This window comes from Phalacrocorax carbo, chromosome 2, assembly GCF_963921805.1.
Source record: "Phalacrocorax carbo chromosome 2, bPhaCar2.1, whole genome shotgun sequence".
NCBI lineage: Eukaryota > Metazoa > Chordata > Aves > Suliformes > Phalacrocoracidae > Phalacrocorax > Phalacrocorax carbo.
In genome coordinates this window covers 79,556,127-79,575,533 of record NC_087514.1, presented here as the reverse complement: position 1 = coordinate 79,575,533, position 19,407 = coordinate 79,556,127, and the positions used below count along the sequence as shown (strand labels likewise).

The window sequence follows — 19,407 nt, the reverse complement described above, 5'->3', positions numbered from 1 at the left end:
GAGAAGTGGAGTAGTTTCCAGTTTGTCCGTTAAAATGTATGTCTCTAAAGAAGTGTCATTTCTGTGATGTATGAGGGTATGTTGTATGTACAACACCGGTGTGCGTCTCTGAATTCCTCTGGCCACTCTCACTTCAGATTACATAGTAAGTAGCTCTCAGAGAAAACCCTCTGCTGATTTACCTTCTTCAAGTTGATTTATTAAAACTTTTAGAGATGCCAGTTAATGATGTGCTCCCTGGGAAAGGGCTGCACACAGCAGCAGATATAATGAACCAGCAAACTGCGTGTAGGCAGCAGCAGCAGCCTTGGATTCCCCATGGAGGAGGGGAAAGGGGTCATGCACAATGAAAACTTGAAGGGGAAAAAGTAGTCAGAAAAGCAGTGTGGTGAGAGTGGGGTCTCACAGGAGTAACAGCAAGAGGTTACCAAGTGCCAGCCTGTGAGGAGGAGCTGTATGACAAATGAAAGGAGGTTATGACACACAGCGTGTGGGGACATCACATGGAAATGTAGTTATCGCATGCTGGATTGCTCCAGGCACAAAGCCAGGAATGGCGGACTGACATAAGCCCTTCTTCTGGCTTTACTGTACTCCTGGGTTATGCTGACTGACCTGGAATTCCTGAATATTTGTGGCAACCAGAGAGGGCTAGTGTCAAGAGCCTGTTTACAAAAAGCAGCTGGAGCTTTCACTTCTAACCTTGCAGTGTCAGGTGGGTATTACTAGGTGTCTGGAGGGGACTGCATGAAGATTATGACCCATAATCACAGTTGTTCATGCAAATAAATTATGTTACTCTTTGTCCTTTTTGCTTTCCTGCAGATTCCTAGATGGCTAATGAATTGAGGCCCTGCCCGTGTGATATTGGAGACAGGTTTGACTATGGAGGCCATGGGCAGGAAGTACAAGTTGAGCACATCAAGGCGTACGTTTGCAAACCACCTGCCAGCGTGGACAAAGCTGTGATTGTGATTCATGATATATTTGGATGGCAACTCCCAAACACCAGATACATGGCTGATATGCTTGCAGCTAATGGATACATGTAAGAAATCTTTTCTTCTCCAAGAAATCCCACTCTTAATGATTTCTAGCTTTACATTAGAACTGTTATTCCTATATATGGGAGGAAACTTACCAGGGCAGCTTGAGTGATATATTTCCATAATACAAAAACACAAAGGAGCATTGCTGCGCAATGTTGCAGAGTACAGCATGCTTCTTTCATATTTCGCTGTTTACAGGAGTGACCGCACACATAGAATGTGTAGAATATTGAAAGCAGGATGCAGTAAAAAGTGATTCTGATAAGTTTCCCAGCCATGTGAGATGGCTTTAAAAAGCTAGTGTGTTCTGAAACACAAGTGTGTATTCTGTTTTTAGATGTCTTTTTAGAATAAACAGTCGTTCAAGCTAAATTATATGATGGGATTTTAAAAAATTGTCACCATCAGAAATATGAATGAATGTCATATATTTTGAATATGATATTGGATATGCACATTGAATATGTGCATATGAATGATTCATATGTACGCATGGGGTATTCAATGCAATCCTGCAAATTTTTTACATTCATTTTTGATGCCCTCCAGCAGTTAAATTCCAAAATGCAACAATGTCTTGCAATAAGTTGATATGCTGCAAGGTACTGTATTTGCAGCATACATTACAAGCATTCCTATAGGGTTGAGACTGGCCTGCAGTTCCAAAAGCAAAACTCAACTTAATTCTGTAGTGGTCTAGTTTTGAGAGAGGATGCCTTTAATGCTCTCAGCCTATGGAGCATGAGGGAAGTCAGATGTCAGCAGACAGTTGCCATGTGGTTGAGATCTGTCTGTGGAGCTGAAAGGAGCTCTATGTCTCTGCAAGATAAAGATATTACCTTTGTGAGGGTTAGGGGTTTTGGCTACACTGGAACAATGAATTGGTCTGTAGTCTGCTCCTTGCTACTGTCTTTCCTGAGAACTTGACATCCCCTATTCTGCTCCTATGTTTGTCTTGTGACTAAATGCAATCATTCTCAGCATGACACTGGATGTACACCTTTCAGGCTGTGCAAAATACTGGCAAATCGCTAGTATGAGAGTGCGCTTCCTTACTACATTAAGAGTCCACTCAGTCAAAAGTACCCAGTGCCTGATGAACTGGTATTTCTCCATACTACCTTAATTCCTGTGATTTTTCCTTGTGATTCATGCCATGTCATACTTCTTTTTGTAATACCTCCTTTCCCTCCGCCCGTACTGTTAATATTGTAGCGGTCGAGGGAAGATGGGTGGTGTTCCCATTGCTGCAGGCAGGAGGAGAGCTGAGAGTTTTCAGGCAGCAGTGTCTGAATGAAGAGAGGCCATGTGTGTCTTCCCTGATTGCTTCAAGATGCTGCTGAACTGGTGCACCAGTGTTTATTGAGAGGAAAATAGCTGGATTTTTCCCTAGTGCTCTATGGGATGAGGAGCTATGGGAGCTGTATTGCAGAGACCACATTAAGGCTGATAGCTTGTAGTCTCTTACCAGGCTAGTTTGGGTGGAGAAGAACCTGTTCTTCTACGTGGGCTTGGAAAGGTTCACTTTCAAAGCAATATGTACCCTTTCTGACAGGTACGTATCCAAATGTTGTGCAGTTTTGCCCATACCTTTCCAAACACAAATGTGCTATGGATGTCACTGTTTTTGTTTTTTTTTTTACAGAAATGATCAAAAACACAGTAAGAAGGAAAAAAAAAGTTTGCAACATACTTTGGTCTGCTTTAGGCCAAACAGATTAAGTAATTTCACTGTGTGATACATACTGTGTGTCTGAGGAGGGGGAGAACCAAAGGCATTTAATAAGTGAAAGGTGATAGGAGTTTCCCAGGGATCCCATTGCTTCCCTGTGGGCTGGGCTTGGGAGATCACACAGCAGCATCTGGGGGTGACCTAGTGACAGCAGCCTCTAGAGTCCCTGCTTGTTTTCTTCTGCATGAGGAGACTATATTATCCACTAGTGACTGCACCATCACAGCTCTGCTCCTGGTCACACGACACATTTCAGCCGAGGTTGTCCTGAGCCTGGGTTTGGGCACCCCTGTGGTGTGGGAACTCTTTAGTACTGACTGAACTCTTACTGTACTTCCCTTTTCCCAGTCACCAAATGATGTCCACAGTAAAACACTCCTCCCTTTCTTCCCACATGTTTTCCTTTCACTTGTTCTTTGCTGACCTCAGTCCATCAGGTGGGTTTTTTTTCTAGCTCATAAGTAAGCCTTATGATGTGCTCTGTAGTAAATAACTATTTTACATAATTGTCTTCATTTAAATGGAACCCATTAATGACGGATTTATGTTAAATGGTATTATGTTGTATGCAAAATCTAAAATTGTTGTAATCAGGATCTACTTTGACCATCCTTTAAAAGATAATCTATTGTTTTACTGTTGTATAGTTTCAAATTATGTACTCAAAACAGATAAAATACTAGGGATAAAAATACTTCTATTTTCCAGGTTTGTACCACAATTTGTATTTTGTGGTTTATTCATTGAAAAGAGCCTATATAGATACCTATAAATGTTTTCTAAAGCTAATAGGCATTTCTGTAGAATAGTTAACAATGATGTTCAAAAACATTACTTTCTTAGGAAAAAAGAAATCAAAACAAAGTTATGCCTGGATAGAAACTTTCCATGCTATGAAGGGCCAAAAAAATCTCAGTGTTTGATTAATTAATTCAATTTTGGGTTTTTTTGTGTGTGTGTCTGTGAGTGCAGAGCCATCTGCCCAGACTTTTTTGCAGGAAGAGAAGCTTGGAAGCCTTCTGATGACTGGTCCAAGTTCGATGATTGGCTGAAAACTCGAGATGCCAGGAAAATAAACAAGTAAGGTGTCAGAAGCTGGATATCACATTGCCTGTTGCTGTCAGATATTGCTTGGTTTTTTCCTTTTTTTTCCCTTTGAGATTAGGTGCAGCCAATCTACCAGTGAAGGTGGCCTTTTTAAATTACTCTTTAGAAATGGATGGAATCGGTGACCTATTAGTTTGCCTTGAACAGAGTTCAAGGATAACTCTTGCAGTAGTGGCTTAGTGAAGCATTTTGTCATCTAATGTTGATACCATAGACTGCCAATTGCTTCCTCTGCCTCAAAAAGCGTGGCTTAAAAATGACTGGTGGCACAAGGAGGGAGAAAGCATAATTCTCATCCTAAGTTCCACTTAGGAACAGACTGATACTTTAAAATGTTGTATGGAAAGAAAAAAAGAGTTTTTGGTTGCACCATTGTACTTGCCCAGCATGGGGCAGCTGGTCCCCAGTAGCTGGATCACCTGTTCGTAGGGTGCAGTGAGGGCTGGCAGCTCCCTAGGGGAGAGGGTGCTGGGAGCCAGGAGGAGTATCAGCGGCAGTGCCAGGGGCCCTTAAGGCAGAGCCCCTATTAAGGCTCGGCTGCCTTAATAACACAGAAGGAAGCTGTTGGCACGGCGATACTGAGAAGGGGTCAGACTAATTAGAGGCCAAACTAATTAACTTCCTGGGAGAGCAAATATCTTTCTTGGACTCTTGGGAGTAGCTATGTTGAAGGTTGCTGGCCTTAGGTATTTGGTGAGAAGGTTATGGGAGACATAACTGAATCATTTCCAGAAAGCTCCTGTCTCAGAGGGGTCAGTTGTTGTGGAAACTTTTTAGTTTGGAATCTGTCCCCTCTCTGCTGCAATGGGAAGGAGGGGTTGGGCTCTGCCTGGCATTTCTTACAGGCAATTCACATGTTTCAAGTGTCAGCTCAGTGGAGAAAGAATTTTTTGGCACTTATTGCTTCTCTGTGTGTGTTTGTGTGTTGGCAAATAATGTGCTATCTGCGAGGCTGATGTCTTGCCAGCTTGTGTGTCCCAGGGGTCAAGGCACTGGGGCTGAAAATATAGTCCTGAGGTGATATAAAAGACTTAACTGCTACCTCTCTCCCACCAATACTTTCTCTTTACTGCCTCTGCATGGTGTTACCTGCTTCAGGAGTAAATGGGTATTTTCAGAAAAGAGCATCTGGGCAAGCTGTATTTCAAGCTACATTGTAAATTCTGAAAATGTCTACCATGTTGGTTACATTGACTTTCCTGCAGCAAATATTTCAGATGCTAACTTAGAGTTATTGTCAGCATTTTGACTGTCTAATGAATAGTATTTTCTAGAGAGGTTTTTATTGCTTTTTCTATCTATGTTTACAAAGCAAAAATTCATCCAGCTTCTCAGAGAATTTTAGGCTCTTACAACTCTGAGGTAGGTGTTTAATCAATCATCTACTTTCCATTCCATCCCTTTAGGTTTCCTTCGATGTATGTTATTCATGTCGCATTTTTATTTAAGTCCATTCAGTTCTTTTTTTAATCTCTTTCTCATAATTTCAGGTTAGCAATTGCTCATATTTGTCTGAGATAACAGTTCATTAAAAGTATATGAAAGAAAATATAATAGCAGCATGATATAGGGACACTTATATGCATCTCTACATTTTCTTTTCATATTTTCAAATACTGGTTTTACTATGGACACTTAATTTGCCTTTGCTTATATGTTCCAGAGAAGCTGATGCTGTCCTGAAATATCTAAAGGAACAGTGTGGTGCAAAGAAATTAGGGATCATTGGTTTTTGCTGGGGTGGTGTTGCTGTACATCACCTGATGATGACGTACTCAGAATTGAAAGCTGGTGTATCTCTCTATGGTAGGTAAATACAAGGATGTAATGCAAACAGGTACTTATGCATATGTATATTGTGTAGTTTAAGTATTTGATCTAGCATTATTTCTTCAAATGAGGCTGTCAGCTTATGAAGAGAGATATTTTGCATGGGAATGGTTCAAAGCTGAGGCAGGGGAGATTCGGACTGGACAGTAGGAAGCATTTCTTTAGCGAGAGGGTGGTCAAACACTGGGACAGGCTGCCTAGAGAGGTCGTCGATGCCCCAAGCCTGTCAGTGTTTAAGAGGCGTTTGGACAATGACCTTAATGACATGCTTTAACTTTTGGTCAGCCCTGAAGTGGTCGGGCAGTTGGACTAGATGATCATTGTAGGTCCCTTCCAACTGAAATTATTCAATTCAATTCTATTCTATTCTATTCTATTCTATTCTATTCTATTCTATTCTATTCTATTCTATTCTATTCTATTCTATTCTATTCTATTCTATTTTCATCAGAGTAGGAAAGATATCATGCAAAGAAGATGGTGGTGAGGATATTCACTCCTAGTTTCAGAATGGGTCATGGCAGCCATGTCTTTATTTCAGGACTGAACAGAGAGACATGTTGTCCTTTGGTCACCTTCCCAATTTAGCTCCCTTTTCCTGTTTCCTGCATGCTGCAGAGCTAGAACTTCACCCGGGAGCAGAGAGTGTTATTTTTGATGTAGCTACTGTGTAAAGTTAGACTGTGGTTACTTTAACACCAGCTTTCTTTTTATGCTTTGCTCAAGAAGCTGGGATAGCTAAGCTGCCATTTGTTAATGTTCTCAGAATGCAAATTTTGGTCTACTTAATAAAGCATTGGCTTTCTCAGTCAGTTCAAAAGAATTCAAGCTGACTTAAATAGTTTTAATCTAGGAGGCTATTCTTCTAGGAGCCATGGTTACAGTAGCTTGAAAGTAAAGCTAATATTTATGGCTACATATTGCATGAGACATGAAAACTTCACCTCAGAAGCAGTGTGTTGTATTTGAATCTGCATTTCAGATTAAAATTGAAGAGTTTCTTTGTTACTTCAATGTTTTCTAGGCCTGATCAAGGATTCTGATGATGTATCTAATCTCCTGAACCCTACATTTTTCATTTTTGCTGAAAAAGATGACTTCATTCCCCTTCATCAGGTATGCTAATAACCTCCATCTTCTTTCATTTTGGCATGGTTATATTTCCATCCTGAATTGGGAGTCAAAACTCAGCATCATAATAGTGCTTGAAGGTCAAAAAATAAGCAGAGATGTGGAGCAAGAGATAGAAGGGATAATGTAACCTAGACAAAGAATGAAAACTAGATTTTTTTTCCCTTAAGTCTCTTCCTTTTTTAAAAGTATGTCTAGTAACCCAGGTAACAAAGTTTTATCAAAATCCCACTGCTGTTTTGTAGTACTCTACTCTGGGAGCTATCCTTTGCTGTATGACACTGTTTTCTATTGGTCCTAGGAACCCATAAACTGTGTAGGATATGCCGAACTGCATCCATAGATGTCTGTTAGAAGGTTTTTGTTCAGTTATAGTGTATTTAGCATTGTCATATATTTCACAGGTAGGAAATACTTTTGTTATATACATATCTTTGCAGGTTGTTGGACCTGCCTTTATATTCTAACAAATTTTATAGACCCTTTACTGCAAAGGTGTTTTTTCTTTATATAATTTTACTTTCTGTTTTGCCCATATGGGGCTTGGTTATTAGTGTCTAGCACGAATGATAAATTAGGGAGGTAAGCTATGAATAAGCTGAGGGCTGGCAGCATGGAATATGGCTATATTAATATAACTACTACTATGCTCTATATTACAGATCACTCTGCTGGAGCAGAAGCTAAAGAACAATTGTAAAGTCGATTTTGAAGTTAAGATTTATCCCGGACAAACTCATGGTTTTGTACATCGCAGAAGAGAAGATATCAATCCTCAAGATAAGCCTTATATTGAGGAAGGAAGAAAGGATATGGTCAACTGGCTGAATAAATACATTTAATAGAAGAGCAAGCAACTTACTTTGTAACACAATTATGTAATACACTGGAGATTTTTGGTAACAGATTTTAGAAAATTGGAGAGGAGTTTGCTGAAATATAAATTAAAGAAAAAAGCAAACAGAATATTTTAGATGTTTTTTTGTTAGTAGATTTTCTCTGATACTTTCATAGTTTGTTCTTTTGAAGAAGTCTCAGTTTTCACCTAGTAGTGTGATGTTTTAATATTCTCCAGTTCCCTGAGCTTGATCTTAAAGCTCCAAGTAAGGTAGGCTGATGGTAAATTAATCTCTTTGTGTATTAAGGCCACTGTTCATCTAAGTTCCACATAAATCACAAGCCCAAAATTCAGGGACAAATACATTGTATGGTGAAGCTCATTTTGAAAGTCTAAACTTCTTTGACTTGTACCCTGGTGGCAGATGTGCATTTAACAGGTGACATAAGTGGGCATGTCTTCTTTCAAAACTTGTGGCTAGGGTTACTCAGATGGGGTACTACCTTCTCAGGTTAGCTTTGGTTCTGTGCAATTCTATAGATGATTTCCTGGTCAGTTTAGGAATTCAGAAGGACAATGCAATCTGGAGGCAGGGCATTTTAATATGTGGCTTACAAACCATGGTTGCTGCTTAAAGCATTGTTCCATGTTTTTCTGCAATGTATCTTTAGTGTAACTTTTCCATTGATGATATGACAAAAATCTCTGTGTTGCATCAGCTCAAGACTGCATCTACCTCAGCACCCAGCCTCCGTCAGTGGCCAGCAGTGGCTGTGTAGGGCATTTCCCCTCTCACTCCGCACCCTGGCAGCCGGCCGTTCAGGGGGTTCCTGAGCTGGATGTCACCACTGGAGCAGCGTGTAGAATGGCCACCGATGACCTAACCTCTGTGAATTTGCCAGTCCCTTTTTGAACCTTCTTGAAACACTGACCTCTAGTGCACCCTAAGACAGTGAATTCCAGAGTTAGTTTAATTATGCCTCATGGGGAGATAGGCTTGTGCTTGTTGGTTTGAAACCAGCTGCCTAGTGTCTTCACTGGGTGCTGGTACTTCTAAAGTTACAAGAGAAGAAAAAAGAAAATAATGTATGTCCCTTTTGACCTTCTCAGTGCTACTGGTAAAGACTGCTATGTGATTTAATGGGAAGAAAATGGAATTTAGGAAAGCCTTAATTTTACTAATGACAATCTCTCAAATTAAACTGTTATGCTATCAGAGAAATATATGTTGTGCTGTGTAATTTAAAAATAGTCAACAGTATGTATTAACCATCTCTCTCTCAATGGGATTTTAATTTATTTTGCTTTTTCCCATCCATGTTTTCTTCCTTTACATGCTGCTAATGGTCCTCCTTCCCTGTGGGGAGGTCTTCCCCCTCTTCCCTGTGGGGAGGTCTTCAGAGAATTCTGGTCTGCGGCTGCTGATTAAGTGCTGCTTTTCATATGATACCATCCATATGTAATGTATTAATCCAGCTGTTACCTGGGTGATACAGCTCTTATAACACCTTTTTCCAGGGGAAGAAGGTAGAGGTCTGGAAGTTTATTGTACCTTAGTTACCCCAGTGTGGAACCTGGGGTGATTCCACATTAATGGAGTGCCATCAGCATGAGACGGTTAGCTAATGTGCGAGAGGACGATCGGGTCGTTTATTTAGAGAACAGCAGTCATTCATAAATACCGGAGTGGCATGTGTACTGTAACACTGACACCCTGACTAAGCAAAAAGAAAAAACCGAACTGAGATGCAGCATTTGTTTGAAGTGAAATGGTAGCTACGAGTTACTACAAGTACATCCGCATCTTCACGATAAAACTCTAAGTCACTGAGAGCCGGAAATGCGGGATCCAAAAGAGGTACGTGTTTACAGTACAAAGCACAACCAACTGCACGTTTAGAGATCATGAATGTGTTGAATTAAGTTTTGACTTCTAAGTAAAAAAACCTCCATGGATTGCCTAGCAAGGAATATGGAATCAACAGGAAATCAAATTAAAAGCCATTTCTAAAGTTTATTGTTAATATTAATGTAAAGGGGAATAGTCCTCTGTATATGGAAGAAATTCTGGAGCTGCATTACTGTGACTAAGGGAGTGGAAATGTGGTTAAGCGGCTTCAGCGGAAAGGAGGTTCTGCAAGCATTGCTGTAATTTCTCTTTTCTAGGAATGAGTTAAACTGCCAATTTTCCTCGCTTTTACTTCACAACTGTTTTTTGACGTTGCTATGGAGTATCTAAGCCCCCGTGTGCTGTAATTTGTTGTTTGTAGTATACAAGTGGGAAAAGCCAAATATCCAAACCAAAGCGAAAGGGTCGGGTTTTGAACCGTATGACTTCACTCTGGAATTCTCTGGTAGGGTTTTTTTTCATTCATTTGACTTCATTTTAGGAATTGTAAATAAATAACATTGACAAAGTTATTTAGAATATGGGAAAACAGATTATATATGAGGACTAAGTTGTAAGGCTGGCTACTTTCCCAAGGCAAAATGTGGTAAACTAATGTGCATTTAGTGCTACATTTTAGACGTGCCTCTGAGGAAACAGTGAATTTTGGATTGCTAATATCCTTAGATAAAGCTCTTTAAAGAATAATTCTAATAATCCAATAAAAAGAAAATCAGGAGAATGGGAGGGTTACAAGGATCAGGCAGTGACTCTAATTCAAAAATAAAAAAAATGTATCGAATGTCCTGTGATAGGATAATAATGTATCGGCATTTTAAACACTTATTATAATGATATGCACAGCAATCTATGAAACTGTTACCTTTTTATGTGTTTATTTTCACTCTGAAAGATAAAGTATTTTTCCTATGCTATATAAGCTTTGTCTTGCATAGAGCTTTGAAACGATGTCTCTGCTTCACTACTTCACCCCACTGGTGACTTTTGACATGTCTTTTACCAACGGATGAATAGTCTGAGGAAATAATGTCAACGTAATGTTTAAAAGTGATACTAACCCAACCTTTGAAAACAAAGGAACGCCCTTTAAAAGAAAAAAAAGTTTTGTCTAAATGAGTGGCTCAGCTAAGTCAACATGTTTCCTAACCTGAAAAGACCTCCAATGCTTAATACTGTTTTTGTGTAAGTTACAAGGAAGGTTTATAGCAGTACTCCTCGCAGCAGCACACCCTGCCTACATCAGCAATAAAATTATCGGCTTTAAGTGAACTGTCAACTTTGTGGCTCTGCGACATGCAAAGGTAAAGGCAGCAACTTACGTAACTCTTATTTGAAGAAACCTGATCCTTGCACTCACCCCTTTCGTTTTGAGTTAGCACTTTCTTCTGGAATTACATTCAGAGGTAACATCCACGCAGAGCTCTTGCGACTTGCCTCTGCTATCGGACTCGCTTGCTGCCCTACAGGTATGTGTGGGTTTTGTTTTGGTTTGGTTTTTTAAAACTTTTATGGCTTTTCCTCCTGCGAAATGTAAAACAAGTGCGTGCTGAGGTCTGACTTGGCATGTTTGGGGGACTTTTGTTTTTTCTATGTGCTTTTTTGAAGAGTGCATGCTCATTTAAATGCTATCAGGGTGCTACTTTCTTCCCTAATTGTTTGAGATGACGATTCAGAAACCTTTTCTTTTCCCTCCTGAGGTGAGGAAGACCTCTCGGGAGGAGGACTCAGGAGAGTCTGTTGAAAGTGAAAGGATATACTGACTGGTAAGGGAATTGTGGTTTTGCTTCTAGAGTTCTGAAATACATGTTTCTTAATATTCAGTTGCTGGTTTTTTTTAATATTTTGGTCTAATCAAAAGGAAATGTTTGTGGATGGAAACTAGTTATCTTCTCTCTCCTATTATATATTTAAACTGTATTTTGTCTTATATGCTCATCTATTAATTCATTTTTTTCCCGATAGACTTATTTTAAATTAGAAGTCCTCTATGCGAGACTACATGTGGGAAAAAACACCTATGGGTGGGTGTGGCTTATTAAAAAAAATGTAGAGGATTAGTATAAATATGTTCCCAGAGTTAATACAGCTTTCATGTAAGATACAGCTTGTCTTGAATTGATCTGTGAAAATGAAATCTCCCGACATCTGCAACCCTATCCCTGCTAATACTGCTTGGGATATTCTCAATTTTAAATCCTGCAAATCCAGAACATCTTGGTCCATGGAAATCTGTGCAAATTGCCTGGCTCTAAAGTTGGTTGCTTGCTTGTTTTCCTAAAGCTGTCCCTTTAGTGCCACAATTATGTAAGTTCTGCTACTGCAGGGACTGTTCAGTAACCCTTTTTTTCCCATTTCTCTCTGTATGTTTGGCATGGTCAAGTTTGAACATCCTTGTTTCTGTACTAGCAAAATTCTCTTAGTGCACACAATTTACCTGTAGACAGTTTAAGTAAAGCTTTATCTAAACTATCTCCACATTCTTTAATAATTTGGAGATACTCTGTGCATATTCAAATATGTTATTTGAGTAATTTTGCAGCAGTATGAAGTCAGTTCACCCAGCTGGTTAACCTAAGGTCAGTGGCATAAAATCATTAACTTGAGACCAAAGAGCTACATAAATCTGTGTTATATTTGGCTGGCATTTTTTGACCTTTGTGAATTACTTGTTTATTTTTGTTTAAGCAATAGTTTGTAAAAAAATTAACCATGTCTTACTGTTACCTTGTTCATAAAACATTTGGCTCAACTTAAGCTTCTTTCCTTATGTTCAGTTTTCTTTTTTCCTGTCTTGGGGGTTGAATGTATTCCTTATTTAATATTAGATAAATATGATTTTGTACTCTGGCTTTCACTGATATGTTTTTATTGGCACCTCCCTTAAGTATCCTCCTTCAGAAGTCTGCAATATCTGATGCTAAAGCTGGTTTAGAAAAATAATTTCTTGACCGGAAAAGGTCAGCTATGGAATATTTTAAGTCTCTGGAGGAAAATATCACAGTTAATCTAAGTGTAATTGTATCTTTCTACACAGTAACTCTTCTCCTCCCCCCCCCCCCCTTCAAAATGCTAAGTCCTGTGTTAAGCCGTTACAGTCTATACTAAAGAAAGTTATGCATTCCTGACAGGGGCACCTCACGATGAAGAGTGAAATAACTGGCTTCATCACTATTTAAATAACTTGCGATGGTTGCCTGGCTAGTTGGTCTTAACTTTATTTTTACTCTATTACTGTAGGGTGCAGAAGCCTATGTATGTACCAGGTCCCTGCTGAAGAGTTCATAACATAAGTAACTTCAACAAGATTATTATTTATACAAAACCACCCAATGGGCTTATTGACCAATGTTGCATTTTAGATCTAACAGTAATCAGTATGTTCACAATACTACTGTAATGATTCAAAAATTCGATAATCTATGATACTGCTGCATTTTAATGTTTTTCAGTATGGTATGCTGGGATATTCACATCTGAATGTTATTTGTTCTTTAGTATCACACATGGCTAATGAATCGAGGCCCTGCCCGTGTGATATTGGAGACAGGTTTGACTATGGAGGCCGTGGGCAGGAAGTACAAGTTGAGCACATCAAGGCGTACGTTTGCAAACCACCTGCCAGCGTGGACAAAGCTGTGATTGTGATTCATGATATATTTGGATGGCAACTCCCAAACACCAGATACATGGCTGATATGCTTGCAGCTAATGGATACATGTAAGAAATACTACTGTTTTCAAAGTGTCTTTTCAATAAGAAAGTTTGTTGAACCATTTCCTTTTTTTTATACAAACCATACCAACACAAATAATTTCATAGGCTTCACTTAGGTGTTTCTCTAAAGAGCTTCCTGTTTGTTAAAACAGTGTAAGAAGTCTAATACAGTTAAATAGTCCTACCGTAATGAGATAGTAGGCAAGCACAGAAGAAGAGAGGGAAAACAGAAAATCTTGTTATGCGTCTTTCATCCTCCATGAGCCTGAAGCAGCCTGCTTCCTCCCTCCCAACGTGGCATCTGTGCAACTTTGCTCTTACAGTAAAAATTCCAGAGAAGCTGAAAGTCATTCCATGAAGATAAAGTGTATCAGCTTGTGCCAAAGAAAGAAACAAGTCATCAAATATGTGAAAAGCATATTGGATGTCCCCTTTCCTGTATTACTATGTTAGCATTCCTTCTAGCCCAAATGAAGGTAATGCCATGTAAATTGTAGTTTGTTTGTTTGTTTTCGAAATTTGGTAGGAAACCACCAAGGATTTTGAACTGCAGTTAACAATTTGTCAAATAAATGAATGAATTTTCACAGGGCAAAATGTTCCTGAAAGTTATGCTAAATCTCCTTGTTAGCACAGAGTAATAATGAGGGTTGCTTATATAGTGCTTTGATGTAGATTAAATTCTATGCATATTCAACAAAATGAATTTGTTGTATAGTACACATGGAATTTTCTTTAATCCTTTCTCAGTATTATTTCATGGGCATCAAAATGTTTTCTTTTTTCTTGCAGAGCCATCTGCCCAGACTTTTTTGTGGGACAAGAAGCTTGGAAGCCTTCTAATGACTGGGCGTCTTTCGATAACTGGCTGAAGACCCGAAATGCCAGCAAAATAGACATGTACAATCGTTGTTCCTTGTCAAGCAAGGGGACATCCTTCTTTCGTAGGAATCTTTGCCTCAGTAAAGACGGAGGATTAGTTCCTAAATTATTAATTTCATGGAGCTCATGGGTCAAGTTTTTAGTTATGTGAGGGGAGCTTTTTGGAGAAAAGTAGAATTTTGAACAAGAATAAAAGTGCCCACTGTTTAGCTGTGCAGATGGTAGAAGTGAGATGAACGACTCAAAAGAAAAGAACTGGCAAAGGCTAGAAAATGCAGCTCACTCCTTCCACTTCAGTTTGATTCAGTTTCTGCAGGCAGGCACAACTTCCATGGATTTCAGATGGGGTGCAAGCGTAGTCACCAAACACTATTTAACTAAAGAACATTGGTCCTGCTCCCCATCCGGTCCCAGATAGTTCAAAGCATACTACTTTCCCATTCTTCTAGCTATATTTTCCCATTTTTATCTGACATGTAGCTTGAGTGCATAATGTTACTGCTGATTTTGAAGCAATAATTTCAATTTTACTTCCACAATTTCAGAAAAATATTTGTCTCCTCGATGAGAGGTAGTTTACCTATAATCACATTTGTGATAATGTGATGCTCTTGACTGGCTGTGTGTCTCAAACTTTGGTGTTAGCCCATAAGAGAGCTATTGCCATTTGTGAAATTAATTGGACTGCTGCTTATAAAATCACCTTTAGGTTCTAGTAACAGTGATCTAGGAAGACTGATTTTCTCCTTTGTCTTCTCCCCTGGATTTTCTCTTGTATTTTACAAGTGATTAATACTAAACTAGTGTTGTGGGTTGACTCCAGCCAGCAGCCAAGCACCTGTACTGCCACTCACTCACTTCCCCCCAGGAGGGACAGGGGAGTGAATATGAGGAACAAAAGCACTAAAACTTATGGATTGAGATAAAGACAGTTTCATGAGTGAAGGAAAGACAGAAGACAGGAGTGATGCAAAGACAGTCGTTCACCATCTCCCATAAGCAGACTGATGCCCAGTCAGTCTCTGAGCAGCAGCCACCTTGGAGGCCAGGGAAATAGAGGTAGAGCCTTAATTCACTTTCATTTACATGTCTCAGAGAAGCTGATGTCATCCTGAAATATCTAAGTGAACAATGTGGTGCAAAGAAGATTGGTGTCATTGGGTTTTGCTGGGGTGGAGCAGCAGTACATCATCTGATGCTGAAAAATCCTCTTTTAAAGGCAGGGGTGTCCCTCTATGGTAAGTCTCAAATACCTATTACGTTCTGAGCAGACATGACCAGTGCAGGAACTTATTCTATAGGAGTATTACTATAACAAAGCTGGTGTGACATTTTATGAAAGAAGGTGATTTTATTACACAAAATCTTTAAGCAATTTGATTTTGTACACTCACATTTTTGCACTTAATCATAACCAGCAAGATCTATGTATTCAAGTGGCATGGTGTCATGGATCGTTTCTGTTCAACATAGCGTACAAGGGACACCAAATGCCAAGGCCTCACTGCAGCTCAGGTTCTTCTTGGCTGGTGATGACAAAATGGTTTCTGGGCATATCTTTTATATCTTTTAGGAGCCAGCAGTTACTATGAGGTGGATCTTTACCATGGTATCTTGCTTACCTCAGTCTGAATAAGCCTTAGGACAGGTTGCTGCCCACCGTCTGCGTTTCATGCTCTGGAAAACCTGTTTGACACACATGTCTGTACTCTATTTCCCTGTTGGGCTAACAGAGAAAGACATGGCAGTAGTGATACACTGCAACCTTTTTGCTGTCCTTCTGTTAAAGTGCAGGGTCTCTTGCCAATGAGTCTTCTGGGCTGGGGGCTGCACAGGCTGCAGACCTTCAAGTCATGACATGAACACCTTATTCCTCAATGTTACTCCTGGCAGTGGCCCCTTGTTACTAATATGAATAATTTTTTAGCTCTCTGTTTTATTCCTTGCACTCACACACTTCCATTCTTGAAGTATTTATGCTACTTTTAATGTTTTTGTTATAAAACTCTGTACTTCTATATAACCCAGAACAACTTATATTCATTTGAGGTGAAAGGAAGTTGAAGGTATTTTTTCCAGAAAGTTTATGGGGACTATTTTGCTGCACCGATCTGCTGATCAGCTGAGTCAATTCACCAATGCTACTTGCTAATTTTTTACATTTCTGTTGTAATAATTTCAATAATGAAAAAAGTGGCCAGGGTGGTAGCTAGTTGGTTTTACTGTTGCCTAAATTCAAATATATTTGCACAGTCAAAATTACAATATTAGTTTGTTCTGAAGTTCTATCAATATAAATATATGTACACTGAAATCCTAACCATGTGTCTGGAATGATGGATATTTACAATTGTCTTGAAAATGGCCATGCCAGGCTACAGGCGAGCAGCTCAAAGTGTCCATCTTTCACAGGACCCTGTCTCTGACAGTGGTTAGAAGCAGCTGCCCAAAGAAAACCACAAGAATGGGGCAAATGTAACGATGCTTCCTTAACTTTTTCAGACACAACTGGTCTTTCTATCTTTAATGACATCCCAAATCACAGGAAGTTCTCACAACAAAAGGGACTTTTGAGCAAAGTGTGTTTAATTCCATTACAAGCTGAATATCTCTAGCTGATCAGAATGACTTTTATTTTAACTGTATAGCTTTGGTAGTGATTTAACTACTTTAAGTAGCATGACTCATTGTATACGCCTCTCATTCTTCCCTAGGAGTGATCAGGTTCTTTGAGGACAGAGCCAGTTTGCTTCATCCCACCTTCTTCATTTTTGCTGAAAAGGATGACTACATCCCATTGGAGCAGGTGAATTTCCCATCAAAGACGTTTATCTTTCTAATGCTTCTCATGCTTTTTTTTTGTGATTTGATATTTAATTTAGAGAAAGTAGAAAACTAATTTGCACTTTTCTTCTTCTTTCACTAACTCTTACAGTAGCTCTAAGCAAATTTATGTCATTTATCCCCAAATCAAAAAGTTTTACCATGACACTAAAAAAATGCTTTCTGTTTCTGTTGCAAAATATAGATGATTTATATATAAGAGTTTGTAGAAGGAAAAGGGCAAGAATCCAAAGGAAGACTTCTGTCAAGTTTAAGATAGGAGACCCTCTTTAATCATACCGATGGTGCATAAAATCAGCTGAAGTCCCCACCTGTGCTGGTGGAATCACAAGTTGCAGGAGAATTAAAAAATCCTGTGACTATCCTTTTCCTTCTCCCACTGTCCTGCAGAGCTTCTCCTTTCTGGTAGTCTGTCAACAGCCTTCCTGGGGAGCACAGGTGGAGAATAACTGGAGAAAGATGTTTATCTATCAAGGGGATGAGAGAGGAAGACACACTTTCACTGAGTGGCATTGGCTTTAATTTTCCTGCTAAAAATGTCAGTAGCTTTGAACTGCTGATTTTGTATCTGTCCCTCGCCTCCCTCAATTTCAAACTAATTCAAAATCTTGCCCCATATTTCTTTTTTGTGAGGTCTATCAACAGTAACTTGTACAGTGAGCACTACATGCTAACCTCATGACACTGAGCAATAGTTGTTTTTACCTTTACAGGTATTATTTCAATAACCCATATACTTATTTTGCAGTTTTATACAGTCACATGCTGTTAATTTGCTGGAGAAAAAAGCCTAGATAAATAAATGAAGTGTAGTAACAGAAATGCATTTGGGTATAAAATCAGTAGAAAAGAAAATGATGGCAAGGACACACTGTCTGTCTTCCAGAAAAGTATAATCCAGGACAATGTGAGGACTGCAAATGCATAACATGTTAACTCCATGCTCAGCCAACATGGAACATTCTGTGTTACAGGTGACCCTACTGGAGCAGAAGCTTAAACAAAACTGTAAAGTTGATTATGAAGTTAAAATCTACCCTGGACAGACGCATGGGTTTGTACATCGCAAAAGAGAAGATATCAATCCTCAAGATAAACCTTATATTGAGGAAGGAAGAAAGGATATGATCAACTGGCTGAATAAATATCTTTAGCATAAATAAATGCCCCCCAGAGAAAATCAGTTGTTGTAGGAAATAAAAAAATAATACAGACTATATTGATTAAAATGTTCTTAAACCCATCAAATTATTTTGTAAAACTCTTTTGCAGTAACACTACTTATCTGCATTTATTTTCTAAGTCGATGATTAGAAATGGCTTTTCAAATGCTGAAAGCTATAAATATAAAAGAAGATTTTAAAATTGGATCTCATGTCTCTTAAAATTATTAGTATCAGGTTGGCTATTTTCTAGAGCCTGAAAGTTTCACTTTTTTGTATTAATGTTAATATGATAAAAAAATCATTGAAACTCTGCCCATGCTTGTGAAATGCCCTCCTAAAAGCTGTGTTTAGAGCTGTTGAGATGTGAGATTTTCAGCTTTGAGATAAATGTAGTTCTGGTTTGGAAGGCTGGGATGTTTTCTTGGAAACAGATTATCCTATTCAGGATTCATAAAAGCAGAGCTAGAAAGAGGGAAGGGGAAGAACAATGGGAAGAAATGTATGCAGACTGAAAGGGGGCTGCAACAAGTTGGGAACCATGACTGAGGAGAGGAGACTAGAGGAACATGCAGGACCAGAGAAGAAGGACCTGAACACCTGGGAGGAGGGTAGGACACAAAGAGACTATGAAGTGCAGGAAACTCAGAAGAGAAAGAACAAAGTAGGAATAGTACACTACCATCAGACGTACACAGAGCATAGAGAGAAAATAGGAGTGGAGACTTCCAATCCCTATTCCCCTTCCATTTCCAGACTGGTCTAGTAGGGGGAGCTCAGAAGGGCAGGAGTTTTTTGTTGGCTGCCACCTTGTTAATTTTCTCTAGCATCTTATTATCTACTCTGTGTCTATCAACTGGCTTCTGGATAATCTGTTTTCATATCTTTCAGGCAATACCAGTAGCCTAAAACTGCTACCAGTGCCTGCCTTTCTTCAACGGAAAGGCTGGCCTCTGTGTTTGTCCTCCTCCATTCCCTAGGGACATTGCATGCCTGCCTGTGCAGTCAGAGGCATTGTGGCTCATGGCTCAAAGAGGTGGTTAAACTCCCCGAGTTGAATTTCAAACTTGCCCATATCTAGTTATTGTATTTTATTTTTTCTTCCCCCTCCATACACCTGTACTCCTGTTTCCACTGTAAAATTAATTTCATTCAGAATATGGTTAAAAATAACCTTGTGAAGATTGAACCAAATGGCTCTGGACAT

General features: G+C 39.2%; 2 protein-coding genes across 3 annotated transcripts; both read left to right on the top strand.

Annotated features, from left to right (window-relative positions):
* The first annotated feature begins 833 nt into the window (after positions 1–833).
* On the top strand, positions 834–8,152 carry LOC104049744 (carboxymethylenebutenolidase homolog). Its single transcript, XM_064441726.1, has 5 exons — positions 834–1,048; positions 3,754–3,861; positions 5,552–5,694; positions 6,743–6,834; positions 7,512–8,152. The coding sequence occupies exons 1-5, from the start codon at positions 834–836 to the stop codon at positions 7,689–7,691; spliced, it is 738 nt and encodes a 245-aa protein (XP_064297796.1). The 3' UTR covers positions 7,692–8,152.
* A 2,801-nt stretch (positions 8,153–10,953) lies between these two features.
* LOC104049742 (carboxymethylenebutenolidase homolog) lies at positions 10,954–18,210 on the top strand. Of its 2 annotated transcripts, XM_064443372.1 has the most exons (8): positions 10,954–11,062; positions 11,294–11,359; positions 12,834–12,886; positions 13,092–13,314; positions 14,104–14,211; positions 15,289–15,431; positions 16,908–16,999; positions 18,012–18,210. In XM_064443372.1, the coding sequence occupies exons 4-8, from the start codon at positions 13,100–13,102 to the stop codon at positions 18,189–18,191; spliced, it is 738 nt and encodes a 245-aa protein (XP_064299442.1). In that variant the 5' UTR covers positions 10,954–11,062; positions 11,294–11,359; positions 12,834–12,886; positions 13,092–13,099; the 3' UTR covers positions 18,192–18,210. The 2 variants fall into 2 exon arrangements, with proteins under 2 accessions (XP_064299442.1, XP_009508786.1); XM_009510491.2 differs by lacking the exon at positions 12,834–12,886 and having other exon boundaries at positions 10,955–11,062.
* The last annotated feature ends 1,197 nt before the right edge of the window (positions 18,211–19,407 follow it).

Excerpts from the sequence above, each read along its gene's own strand:
- LOC104049742 (XM_064443372.1), top strand. The coding sequence starts at position 13,100 with ATGGCTAATGAATCGAGGCCCTGCCCGTGTGATATTGGAGACAGGTTT. Across the intron at positions 15,432-16,907 it reads GGCAGGGGTGTCCCTCTATG|GAGTGATCAGGTTCTTTGAG; the intron begins GTAAGTCTCAAA and ends ATTCTTCCCTAG. Across the intron at positions 17,000-18,011 it reads ACTACATCCCATTGGAGCAG|GTGACCCTACTGGAGCAGAA; the intron begins GTGAATTTCCCA and ends TCTGTGTTACAG.
- LOC104049744 (XM_064441726.1), top strand. The coding sequence starts at position 834 with ATGGCTAATGAATTGAGGCCCTGCCCGTGTGATATTGGAGACAGGTTT. Across the intron at positions 1,049-3,753 it reads CTTGCAGCTAATGGATACAT|AGCCATCTGCCCAGACTTTT; the intron begins GTAAGAAATCTT and ends CTGTGAGTGCAG. Across the intron at positions 5,695-6,742 it reads AGCTGGTGTATCTCTCTATG|GCCTGATCAAGGATTCTGAT; the intron begins GTAGGTAAATAC and ends AATGTTTTCTAG.